General features: G+C 37.1%; 1 protein-coding gene across 7 annotated transcripts in view; it reads left to right on the top strand.

Moving 5' to 3' along the window:
* Window positions 1-11124, top strand: part of INPP4B (inositol polyphosphate-4-phosphatase type II B) — a 553469-nt gene extending 542345 nt beyond the window's left edge. For 4 of the 7 annotated variants that reach the window (XM_036233517.1, XM_036233513.1, XM_036233516.1 and 1 more), the window contains one exon: window positions 3955-5349. In XM_036233517.1, the coding sequence (XP_036089410.1) occupies window positions 3955-4129 (175 nt within the window). In that variant the 3' untranslated portion in view covers window positions 4130-5349. Of the gene's footprint in view, window positions 1-3954; window positions 5353-5384 lie in introns of those variants that run through there. The other 3 variants (XM_036233518.1, XM_016123282.2, XM_036233519.1) reach the window with 3 other exon arrangements.
* Window positions 11125-12551: the final 1427 nt, after the last annotated feature.

The following is a 12551-nucleotide window of genomic DNA, read 5'->3' as shown; positions in this document are numbered from 1 at the left end:
TATTTTTAGGGGTCTGAATCACTTGAAGGGATACCTGCAGTGTGGGACTTGTGATCTAGGATACGGCAGTCATCATTGTAAGAAAAGAGGGGGAAAATAAGCAGATGTCAAGCCCCGTACACTGCGTGTTACCTACGGAACTGTCTCCTCATGTAGGCAGTAGAGTGTTTAAAAGTGAGACATTTCCTTTGCTTGTTTCTATTTTAAGTGATTGCTTTGACAGGTCTTTGAGGAAAAAAGTCATTTCGTCTCCTGCAGATTTAGTAACTGCCCTTAAATGTCTGATTTTGTCATGTTTTCAGCGGAGATAACATTGTGATTTGCTTGCATGGTAATCTGCCCGTCAGTGAAGGCTGAAACTGGTAACGTGGATTTCCGAGCACCTTGCCAGGCAGCCACTAATTAATTATTTGTCATAATCTCCCAGCGAGGAAATTACTGATGTTACTGCTTAACATATCCTTTGCAGTTTGCACTTGCAGTGTGCTTAAAAATTCATTCGTGGCCATGAAGAAATGACCATTTATTCTTTTCTTAGCAGGAAGCGAGTAAATAGCCCCAAGAGGCCCTGTGTCCATGCCGTGACATAGTCAGGGGCCTCGAGCTTCAGGTTTGGTGGCAGCTCATAGGCCACATTGCTTCCAATTCTAGCTGAATCATCGAATGACTGTGCATGAAGCCTTTTTAATGTTCTATTGCAATCTCCGGAGATTCGAGTTAGTAATCAGTAAATTAATTCAGTTATACAACTGCCCATCCAAAACAAAGGACAACATTTTAATATAGTAATTTTTGCTTGGAAGGCATATACGATAAGAACTGGAAAATGTTACATTTGCTCTGGCAATTGTAGAAAAAACAAGCCATCTGGCGGAAGCTAGTCTCCTGTGTTTGGAGTAAAGACAGTTACAAGGTCCTGTCGGCCTGTGGTCCGCACCTCAGCTAGAACCTATCTATGTGTGTGTGGCCTTTCTGGGAAAGAGAATTTCTGCAGCATTATATTGACAGATTGTGGTTAATATTTAACATGAATTTGTAATTAGAATGTAATATTTACACTATGATAGATGATAGATAATTAGATAGAGAGAAGATAGATGATGATGATGATAGATAGATAGATAGATAGATAGATAGATAGATAGATAGATCGATCGATCTATCTCTGTATTTCTCTCCTAACAGGGAATACTGGAGAGGAACCAATGTCTCAACAAAGTTGTTAAGGTTTGCTGCAGATAACCTTCACCTTAAAACTGGGCAGGAGGACGTGTTAGTGAGAATGATTTTAGTGGTAACAGTCGTAACAATAGCTAACATTTCTCCAGGCCTTGTTTTATACCTGGTACTGTGCTAAGTTTTTTTCACGTATCATCTTATTTAATCCTTTTAACAATCCCTTTTTTTTTCTTGTGCATATGGAGAAATTATAACAGAAAGAGATGGAGTATTTGCTAAAGTTTATGTAGCTAGTAGGTGCTGGAACCGGGGTAGTAAAACGGCAGGCATTACTTCCCAGCCTTTCTCTTTGTGCATCTGAAAATCCAAGGAGACCTTAAGGTCACCTATTCAGCCTCCCTCGGCCCTTTCTCCAAGCCTTTCCCACCACACACACAGCCCCACACATATGATCTATGACTGAACCCCAAAGCTACCAGTGTATGGAATGCACTTCTTTGAGAAGCATTTTTTCCTCATTCCCAGATTTGTTCAAGCATGAGATAGACCAATTATTTTCAACTATTCTTTTCAACCAGACCACAACATGGTTGATTAGGTGTTCTAAACTAATTTGGATTGCTGTGTGGCCCGTTTGAAATAATTATGACTGTTGTTTGTCTAAATGTGGCTGCTGGGGTGGTACACGACCGAATTCTTTTGCAGAGGCCTTAACAAATAATGTCCATGTAAGTCAACTGTGATTGGCCCTCTGCTCCTCCAGCACCACCCTCGTGGTATGTCCACAAACGAGCACCAATGGCTAGATCAGTGGCTCGAAACCTTGTTTGATTAGATATCCCTATTATGTAGGTTCTATAGCTACGCTAGCAAGATGTGTATATTTCTTGATATACAAATAATGTAACAATCATAACCATTATTGAATGCTTACAATATGTCAGGCTCTGTTCTAAGAACTTTATAAATGTCGACTTATAATAATACTTCATAGCAGCTCTAAGAAGTAAGTATTAGTATTATTAATGCCATTTTAAGATAAGGAAATTGAGACAGGACATTAAATAATTGGCCCTGGGCCACTTACCTAGCAAATGACTGAACCAAGCTTGAAGCCAGGTGGTCTGACTCCAGAGCCAGTGCTCTTACGGACTATATCACAGCCGCCTCTGCTCGTGTTACTCTACTGCGTACTTTATGGGATTCATAGAAAATAGAGAGTATACGAAAATGAGATGTACACTGGTAACAATCAGTTGAACAAAAGAATAAAATATTTCTCTGGGATCAGCAGCATAGGTATCTCAATCTCCCCAACAATCTAATAGAAGAAATAACATAGGACAAGGAGACTTTTCTTAGTCACGTGGAACGTTATCAAATCCTAACATCTTCTACACGGGTCTCACCTAATACACAGCAGAAAGTTCAACAAATAACCAAATTACTTTTCCAGTGGACAAGAGAAAATCTGCAAATCCTTCCTTTGTCTTCCAGAGAAGCTTCTATGTCACTTTGTCACTGGCGATGTGGTCCTTAATGCCTTACCAAACAGTAGGACACAAAGGGCACATGCAGCGTGACTGATCTGGTGTTTTAAACTGAGACTGCTCTTTGAAACAGTTATGACTATCATTTGCCCAAATGTGGCCACCAACGTGGTCAATGCCTGGTCAAAAATTTCTGTGTAGGGAGTTTTGGGGGGCTGCACCTGGTCGAAAGGGGACCCTGGGAGCTCTGGGGCTTGTTTAGAAGTAACCTCTTCATGGCACTCTTCGTAAGACCGAGCAACAACCAGTTTTCTGCCTTAAAACCTGGAGGAGTTGAGAAACATCAAACCATTCCTTGACAACTGGGTTTGGTTGAAATTCTGAGTACTCTGAATACTGATGAAATATACCATAGAAAAGAATTTTTATTTTCAACATATATCGTTGTGGCATACTTCAGATTTGCCATAATTGGAGCTGATTTTAAGTCCAATTACAAATGCCTGTTTTTAACTTACACAGAAAATACACAGCCCGGAAATTTAGAATCTTCTATTGTCCAAAGTGTGACTTTGCAAATGTGCATCTCTTTTAAGATCAGGAGTCTATAGGAAATAGATTTGGCCTCATTTAAGTAAGATGGGGAGGAAACGACGTAATGTATGAGCTAAAGTAACAGAAGGGTGCTGAGTTGGGTTTTGTTAAACTAATCTTATGGCTGGCAAGGATGACATGTCAGACGTTTCATTTTAAATGCCATTTTCATAAATCATTTTTATAATGTTAAATACATTATAAAGATACAATACCGGTAGAAGGTGCGCTCAGAAGTGCGAGACACGTTCGTTTGCTTCACTGCATACTGTTTCTCATTTCGCTTTCCAAAGATGTATTTATCAATTATTTTTTATGGGCTGATCCATATTTTAATTTATTCACGCAGTCTTGTTTACTGGTGCTATTATGCTTATTTGATTCGTCTTTATACACATAGTTTCAACCCATGTGACTATCATCATCATCATGTCTCTCTCTTCTTTCTTGCACCAAAAGCAAAAGCAATCTCCTTTTTCAGTATGTTTGTCAATGAGAAATCACGCTTGTCAGTGAGAAAAAAGAATACACAGAGTGTGTTGGGGGTTATGTAGCTTCAAACTTCATCCGAAACAGCTCTCGTGTATAAGTTAACATGTTCTACTTCAGAATATTTAAGGTTGAGTGTCTTTACTGTGTGAATGCTATACTATTTTCTTTTCTCCCCTAATTCCCCCACCCTCTTCAACAGCAGACAAACCCAGGGAGCCCTGAACGAATCCGATGACCCCGAAACAGGCTGTCTGTCTGATAACAAGCCAACTTCTCGACACTTCTATCCAGTCGCCTTGCTGCTTGTCAGCTCCCACCTGCTAGTCGTGTGGCTTATTTTAAGTCTCGCATTACTGTTAGCCAAATACCAATAAGTTTTACGTTGTATTCCTTTCTTTTCTACAAATGGCAATGGACGTTCAATTATGGGGGCAACGCTGTAATATTTCTACATTTTAAGATGCACAGATTTAAAACAAACAAATGTTTGCATTGTAAATGTTTTCTTTGTTTTTCCTAAGATCTAAAAAAAAAAAAAAAAGAAATACTATGCATTAGGTGAATTATTTTGCTCTTTTGTTCATGGAGAAGTGTTTCCCACTGTTAACTAGCTCAAGATGAATTTTTAAATTACTGTCTTTGGAATAAGACAAAGAACAGAATCCTGAAAGCTTGAAGTTCTGCACCTCCTGTTCCTCTTCCCGTTAAATTTATTAAAGAAATTAAGACTGAATTTGCACAACACACTGAAACCCCAAGACAAGCCCTAGAGATGTGGGAGGTCCCACACTTGATTTCCACTGTGCTTACCCCGTTGCCATCACCTGGTGCAATCTTCTGTTTGATTTTTTAACCTGTTAGTTCTGTTATTTCTTTGTTGCAATTAACTCCTTCCTGTCAAGTAACTTTCTGGAGAGAATGGCTGTTTATGTTTTGTAATTAAATTAACCTGTTTGTAACTATTGTTTGGGTTGATTCGGCTTTCAGAGTACTTTTCTATTCTTTTTAACAAGATCTTGTTTGTGTCTTGATGCACCATTTTCAGCACCTGTGACTTTGGTACCGCGTGTGCGGGAGCACTCTTCCTTTATAAAGTAGAGACTTGGACCAGGCTATCCCGAAAGCCATTTTTTCTCACCATTGCACAGCTAAAATAATGAAGTAAAATAGAGATTGAACTTTCCTTTAGAAATCTATAGGGCCAGACTTAATAAATTAAATGCCTTATTCCTAGAACCTGTATCCTTAGGGCTACATATAGATTTTAATGTGTTTTAAAGAGACTAAGAAACTAATTTGTGGAGGGGGGGAAGTTATTAAAAGGCAGATATATTTATGAAATTAAAGCGAAGCCGTATTGTGGAGCAAATTATATTTAAAGAGTTTATTAAACCTTAAATATGTTAAGAGCAAAGAGACTTTAATCATCTCTTTCCAAGGGCAATAATGGTATTGGGCCTGGCCTAGGATTTAATTTTGTAAGATGTATCATCATTTGTGAAAAAATAAATGTAGAGTTGAATCTTTGTTATTTTTACTTGGACTGTTGCTGCAACTCTGCATTGAACAAATAAAGCATATTTATTTATTCCATGTTTCATGAAGTTGTACTTTTTCCCCTTTCACCAGAGAAGGATGCCGCATAGAGAATGTACTGAAGAATATCAAATGCAGAAAGTATGCTTTCAACATGCTCCAGCTGATGGCTTTCCCCAAGTACTACAGACCTCCAGAGGGGACTTACGGAAAAGCCGACACCTAAGTTTACCAACATGTAAATAAACAGGAACACAAACACGCTTCAGTTGGATAATCTCTATCTTTTTTATTTTTTATTGTCGTAAATTTGTGCAGGGAGATGATCAGGGCTGTTTGCCCAAATCTAGGAATTACTTGAACGAGTTATCAGCATATTACTATGAAAGAAAGCCATTTAGAAAAAATCTTACCTAATATTGCCCTTTGTAGTCCTAAGCTTCTATGTGCTGCCCCTCGCTGATTGAGATCAGCTCAGAAAGGGTTACTCTCACTCATGGAGTATTTGAATGCAAGACATTCTGAGGTGCCACAGAGAACTAGAGGTGATTGAGAGATTGGGGCTCTCCGTCCAAAACGAAGATACAGGAGTGTAAAGGGGAGGACTTTGCGATATTATTTCATAGTCTGTCTCACAGGGAATCTTAGAGCCCATTTTTTGAGATTTAAAAAATATTTTTCTAGTGAACTGAAATCCAGCAGTGTCAACTCATGATCTTGACACCACAGAGCAGTGTACAGATATGCTCGTAAAGGCTTTCGTCATCCACCAAGATGTGACTACTTCTCCTAAACAAGAAGATGAACAGTGTCGGTAAAGCAGTAAAAATGCTTCTCAAAAACACAGCATCTTTTCCAAAACTCTGACTTGGGTCGTATGGTCTAATTGTAGAAGTTGCAGTAGAGAAAGCCGGAAAGTATAATGAGCAAAAACAATGCAAGGAATTAAAATGGCGAAGAAGCTAAAGATGATCGGCCTATTGATGTTCAAAATGAAAATCTCCATCAGCCTGAAGTTTGTGTAGTCAAGTTCGTGAAAGTCAACAAAATGTTTCCTAGTTGTCATCTTGGTATAGAATGTAGATGGTGTAAGCATGCATTGTCTGGCATAGGTTAGTAAATGTGAATAAGCCTTTTAAAACATATGCAACCATAGCTAATGATAAGCCAAAACAATAGTTTCTGTTAACCTAAATTTCAAATTTGTCCTAATATCATAAGTTTCGTAAAACCCCGAATTAGAAGTTGCTTTAGAGATCATCCTGTATAACACCATTATGAATAGGTAAATCAAGGCACAAGGAAAACATACCCCCAATCACCCATCTAGATAATTGAAGAACTGTGATCACAATCTTTTCTTACCTTCCTAGCCTGTGGCTTGTCTCTTCTCCAAATTTTCATGCCAAATATACATGAGTATTAGAGGAGAATGCTGGTTAACTAAATAGAAGTTGGCATTTATTGCTGGAATTAAAGCTTAGAGCACAACAGTTTAAATGAAGGAAACCTATTTTCTCCAAATTGTAAGAATTTATTCTTTTTCCTTTTTCATCAGAGGAGCATGCTATCCAGAACATAGGTCTCCGCTGGAAATGCCAGAGGCTTCTTACACAGACATCTCTTAGCTATGACCCCACTCAGTAGATGAGATTATGGGGGTTTCCTTGGCTAATGTGATAGCTCTTTGACTTAGATGCCTGTTGAAATAAGGGTTCCAGACAGATCTCTAGGCTCATGTTGGGTTTTTCAAATTACTAGAAATTTCAGGTAAGCCGTTGGGACTTTTAATACTACAGTCATCAATCTATTATTCTGGCTAATGACTGTGAACTTTATAATAGAGGCAGTTGCCAAACTATTTACAGGTTTTTGGTTGTTTTTTTGTTTTTGTTTGTTTGTTTGTTTTTTTAATAAAAAGAGGCAGTGTACTATGGATCTATTCATGGATGAAGCTATCTTGGTGTTTTTTATACCTCATTCTCCATTTCAGTGATCAAATATAACTTTTGAATTGTTCAATTTCATTTGAAAATGGTAAGATCTCTGGTCATTTTCATTATCCCATTAGATTAAGGTAGAGAGGTTAGGATGACAGTTTACTTTGAATAACTTGGAACTCTCCCTTCAGTATTATCAAATGGTAGTCTGAGTTCCAGGAGACTTTAAGTGATCTGTCATCCTGTAAATACTCTTATAAAAAGAAGAATTTTTTTATTGCATTTGTAAAAATGAAACTTCTTGACTCACACATGGAAAAAAAATATTTATTAACTAGAAAGCCAACAATAAGGTTATTTTTTTATTATTATTTTGGGAAGATGTTTTTCAAAGATTTTTGTTTTCTTTCATAATGAGTACTAATATAGATATCTCAAAGGGCAGACCTGCTCTGCTACAAATACAGATATTTTTGTTTATTAACAGAGTCATCTGCAGTTCCCTATATGAAGCCTATATTTGTGCACACACTTAAAAGTGAATTTTATCAAGGAAATTTATGTTTCATATCAACAACGGTGTTGCCATTCCTGAGGGACATTCCAAGTATCTTTGGAAAACCACTCCACTATTTCTTATTAAAGCTTTCTCAATCAAAGAGCCAAGGTTAAACAGGTTTTATAATCTCCTTTGTACAGACAAAGCCTGCTGTGCTTTTCTATCTATATTTTCATTTAAGAAATATACCAGAAGGCCTACTTTCGGAGATCATGTCAAGCCAGAAACTGAACCAAGAAAATTACATTTCCAAACAAAATAACTTTTTTCGCTCACAAGATATATTTCCCCTTTAATGCTATCAAATGCAGATATCCATTCTGTTATTTGCTATTTACAGAGTCCTACAGAAAACATATTTAAAAACAAGGGAAGGTAGAATCCTGTTATGTTTAATACTGATTATGAATCCAGTAACAAAAGATCAAATGCCTGGAAGTGTCCCACAAAGCAGCTGGCCATAAAAATGTTAAATATTTGACCAAAGTAGCCCCACCTTTAGAGGCTCCCATTTATTTATTTCTCAAGGGTTTTTTTTTTTCTTCTTCTTTATAAATATTGCCTTGAGTTTCTCTACAGTCTGCCAAAACAATCCTTTGATGTAAATAGTTGGGTCAGTCCAATCATCTGGTGAGTCAGAGCAAGCATTGGAGCCAGCTGACAAATTCCACTAAAATGACCAAGAGCCCAGTTCAAGCAGTGCGCCACACACCTAATCTCCATTCCTTACTTCATAAGAATAACACCTTTTCTTCCGAAAACTGGAGTCTGAAAAGCTAGCATCTGCCTGGAGGCTACTTCCCTCTGTTCCCCCAACTAAATATAGTATTTTGCATAAAATAAGACTTAAGATGGAAAAGGAATTAGTTGTATAATGTTTCTTTCCCCAAGTAAATCACCACCACCCCCCCACCCCATGTAAAGTTTGATAGGTGCCAGGAAGGGGGCCGGGTACCAGTGGTATGCTGCAAGTGACTCGTGCCGACTCTTGACGGTTCGTAGTTAAATTTTCAGGAATTTCATAAGCTAGTTGTTAGAAACCAGCATCATTAACCATTAAATTATAAAATACGATTGAAAATTTTATTAAAAGCAAAGTTGATAAACTACCATATCCTAATTGTTTTACGACATTTTACAGTCTATCTCTGGGCTTGAGGTTATTTATGTCAGCTGTATCTGCACACTGGGAACACTGTAGTATAGTGTGCTACTGTGTATTGATCTCTTCTCGGCTCCACGTTCAACAACACCACATCGGTAGCTTAAAATTGACCACGATGGGAGTAGCTCCACCACTGAAATTGCCCAGTGCTACACACCAGGGCCTTAAGTTCCTGGAAATCCAGTTGTTAAATATTTACTAGAACACAATTGAATTCCACCATCACTTTTTCTCCAGAAAATAATTGGAATCAGTATACCATTATTTAAATGGTATTAAATCCCATCACTCATCTTCAGATGGCTGTAATTTGGTTGTAGTTTTTACCCTCTTTAAAGACTCCCATTAGGCTATAAGTAACCTTTGACATTTGTATTTTATTCATAATTAAATTATTTAATCATAGAGATACATTTAGACACGCATCTCTCTATGATGTTTGGCAAGGAAAATCTTGGCAATTCAGCCTGAGAGGAAGCGATAACGACTCTGGGCTAAATTCAGGGAAATGTTAGCCTAATTAGAGTATCACTGAAAATGTGCTTCAGTACCAATTTTTAAGTTTATAATTTTAGCATTTGCTAAAAGCAGAAAGAAAAAAAAAAAAAGAACAGTAACATGTTACTGTGCCCAGATTCTAATAAATATAGCTCAATTGAAACGCAAACTGTTAGGTTAAACAAATTAAACTCTGGCAGTATGCTAAATCACCGTTTTCGGTGTTTGATTTCCAAACGGGATGGCATATCAACTGTTTAATACAATATACAGGGCGGATTATGTAACCTTGTAGGAACTAAATTAACTTTTATCACAGCTTTAAGAAACTGGTCTGAGAAAACCTGTGATCAGCAGTTACAGAGGGAAGCAAACATATTGAAGGCAAGTTGTTCTTAAGACCTGGAGGCTTTACAAATTATACACTGCTGAAGAGAGTGATTTGCCGAGTTGTGTCACTGTTTGACAATTTCAGTGTGAATTCACATTCATTTGGCCCAGCTGCACCTGCAAAAGCTCTGCTTCCCACTCCCATATTTATGTTCATTGCTATATAAAGTCCCAATATATTGTATCTTTTATTTCTCTGACAGTTTTAAGTTAAAATTTTCTCTCCAAACAGATGCTGCCTATGGCAAAAACTGTCTTTCAGAATAGGGAAGTGAAATTAATGTTTTAGATAAAATATTGCAAGCCAATTAGGTATAGAGTTAAGGTATAGAAATTTGGGGTTATGGTGCACATTAGTCACTGTGAATTTTATTTCTGACCAAGTAAGAGGAAGCCTAAAGTATTTCTGATATCAAAGAAACAAATCATATCTGGCTATTAATAACAAGGAGGTAGAAAAAAAGTTGTAATATTAACAACAAAAAAAAAGTACATGTGATTGTCTCTCCTGAGCTCAAGTTTTTATAGATTTCACGAATATTTAAAATTTTAAACTTAAAAAAGACAGCAAAGCTCACAATTAAGTATAGCACCCAGAGAGAGTGAATATCAAGGGAGAAAAGACTTAATATAAGTGAAGTTGCCTGATGAACCGTGTCTGGCTTATCTTTTAGTAAATAGAGTTATTTAAGATGTTTCATTTTCACACTCATACTACAAATGCATTCGCAATGTTCCTGAAAGCATCAAAATTATCCACAATCCAACGTTACATCTTTAATGATGACTTAGTGTGCTTTTGTTAACGAGCAAGCAATGTTGACTCTAGTATTGGCAAGATTGCTATACTACCCATATAGTCTGCGATGCTTTTATATCACTATCAATATTAAAAAATATTTCATGTCAAAGAACTTTCGAACTTTCAAAAGGCAGACTCCGGTGTCTCACTCTGTAAGGACACTCATTTCACTATGCATGTTCAACCCTTTGCATACATATACTTCTCATGTAAATATTTTATTATTTTATTTAACCTAACATCTAATTTTCAGATTCTTGTGGTACTTATTCGAAACATTGGCATTTGTTTTCTTTTTGTGTTAAATATATTTTCTAGATGAAACAATAATATGTATTCCTAGAAAATGAAGCACAAATAGGTTAGAGCATTTTATATTGGCATTTGGAGAAATATCATTTTGTTTTATTATTCTGTGGAAACCATATTCATTGTACACTGTGTGTATGTTTTTGGTTAAATAAATGTGATTTTTTTTATTTTTATGTTTCTGTCTTTTTCTCTCTATTATACATTTTATTTTTTTCATTTTCATAAAAGTAGCAATGTCCTAAACTTAATGAAAATATTAGGAGAATAGACTAAATATTTCAAAGAGAGTAGACTGATTTTATGCTGGACCACAATCAGGATGCAAATTTTGCATTGATTCAAGGTTAGTCTCATAGTCACTAGCAAGACGTGCCTTTCAGGGTTGCTCTTCAGGGAGCAAGAACAACCACGATTTTAAATCAAAGGTTCATGAACCAGATGCCAGTGCTTAACGTTGGGCAAATCACTGATAGTTGTAGTCAAGGATATTTGTACCATCATTTGAGCACAGGCAATAACTTTTCCATATTGCTCTTTGGATCCAATCATTTCTAATTCATCATAGCGGTTGATAGCAGAAGGCAAATCCCAAAGAGTTTTCATTAGATTTTGCTGCAAAGGCATTAACCAAATGAAACCTTAGACTGCATGTCAGGAAAGAATCAAGTTTTACCACCTGGAGAATTTCAAGAACATACCTGATCCTGCAGCAAGAAACATTCCTTTTCTATAATATCACCATCAATATATGTTCATCCTAACCTGTCTTTCCACATCTGAGCAGGACCCAGTGCTGTAGGTAGCCCTGTGGTGAAACAAGGCATAGTGAATTATAGCAAAATGCTGCCAGCCATAAAACCAGAAGAGCAACCTGAGGGAAACGGTATTACTTTGTCGTCTTAAACATCCATGCTAAGTTTCCTTCAACGCTGCAAGAGAGTGACACACTCACTCAAAGTCAAGAGTACAACAGGGACTCAGAAAATCTGTTCCCGGGCTATATTTTGGTATCTCCAGAGAGTGAATCAGGAGCGCGGGTTAGTGTGGTTGGAGCACGTCAAGCCAGTACCCATGCTAAGCCAAAGAAGCCCATGGACAGGATTCTGTGGCTCCTCATAACATCAGACACTGGCTTCTCTGTCCTCTCAGCATTCCTGATGACTAAGGATGACTCAAGAACACATTTTTTAAATAAATATTAAGTGAAAAGGGGAGGGGAATGGGAAAACACATTTATTAGAATACTAAGAATGTTGTACTCAACTATTAAAGGCTACCTTTTATCTCCTACCACATATGACTTTATAGCCCTTCGTTTTAGAATTAAATAAAAGCAGTGATGATACTGATCGGCTTTTTGCTTAATAGCATTGCTCCTCAATTTTTAAACCATTGCTCATCAATCTCTGATTGTGCTGCACTCCATCACCCTGAAACCTTTCTAAACACTCTTTAGTCTCAACTACAACTTCTGCTTCCTCTGCGCTACTTTTTACGCTTAGGAATAGCCCAAAAGCCCAGACTCAGCATTCTTCCTTTCTCGTTTGACATGCTCTCATTTGAGATAGTCAACCATTGTTTCTAAAGAGAAGAC

This window comes from Rousettus aegyptiacus, unplaced genomic scaffold (assembly GCF_014176215.1).
Source record: "Rousettus aegyptiacus isolate mRouAeg1 unplaced genomic scaffold, mRouAeg1.p scaffold_m13_p_16, whole genome shotgun sequence".
NCBI classification, from domain to species: domain Eukaryota; kingdom Metazoa; phylum Chordata; class Mammalia; order Chiroptera; family Pteropodidae; genus Rousettus; species Rousettus aegyptiacus.
The sequence above is the reverse complement of the archived record's forward strand: the minus strand, read 5'-3'. Positions and strand labels throughout refer to the sequence as shown.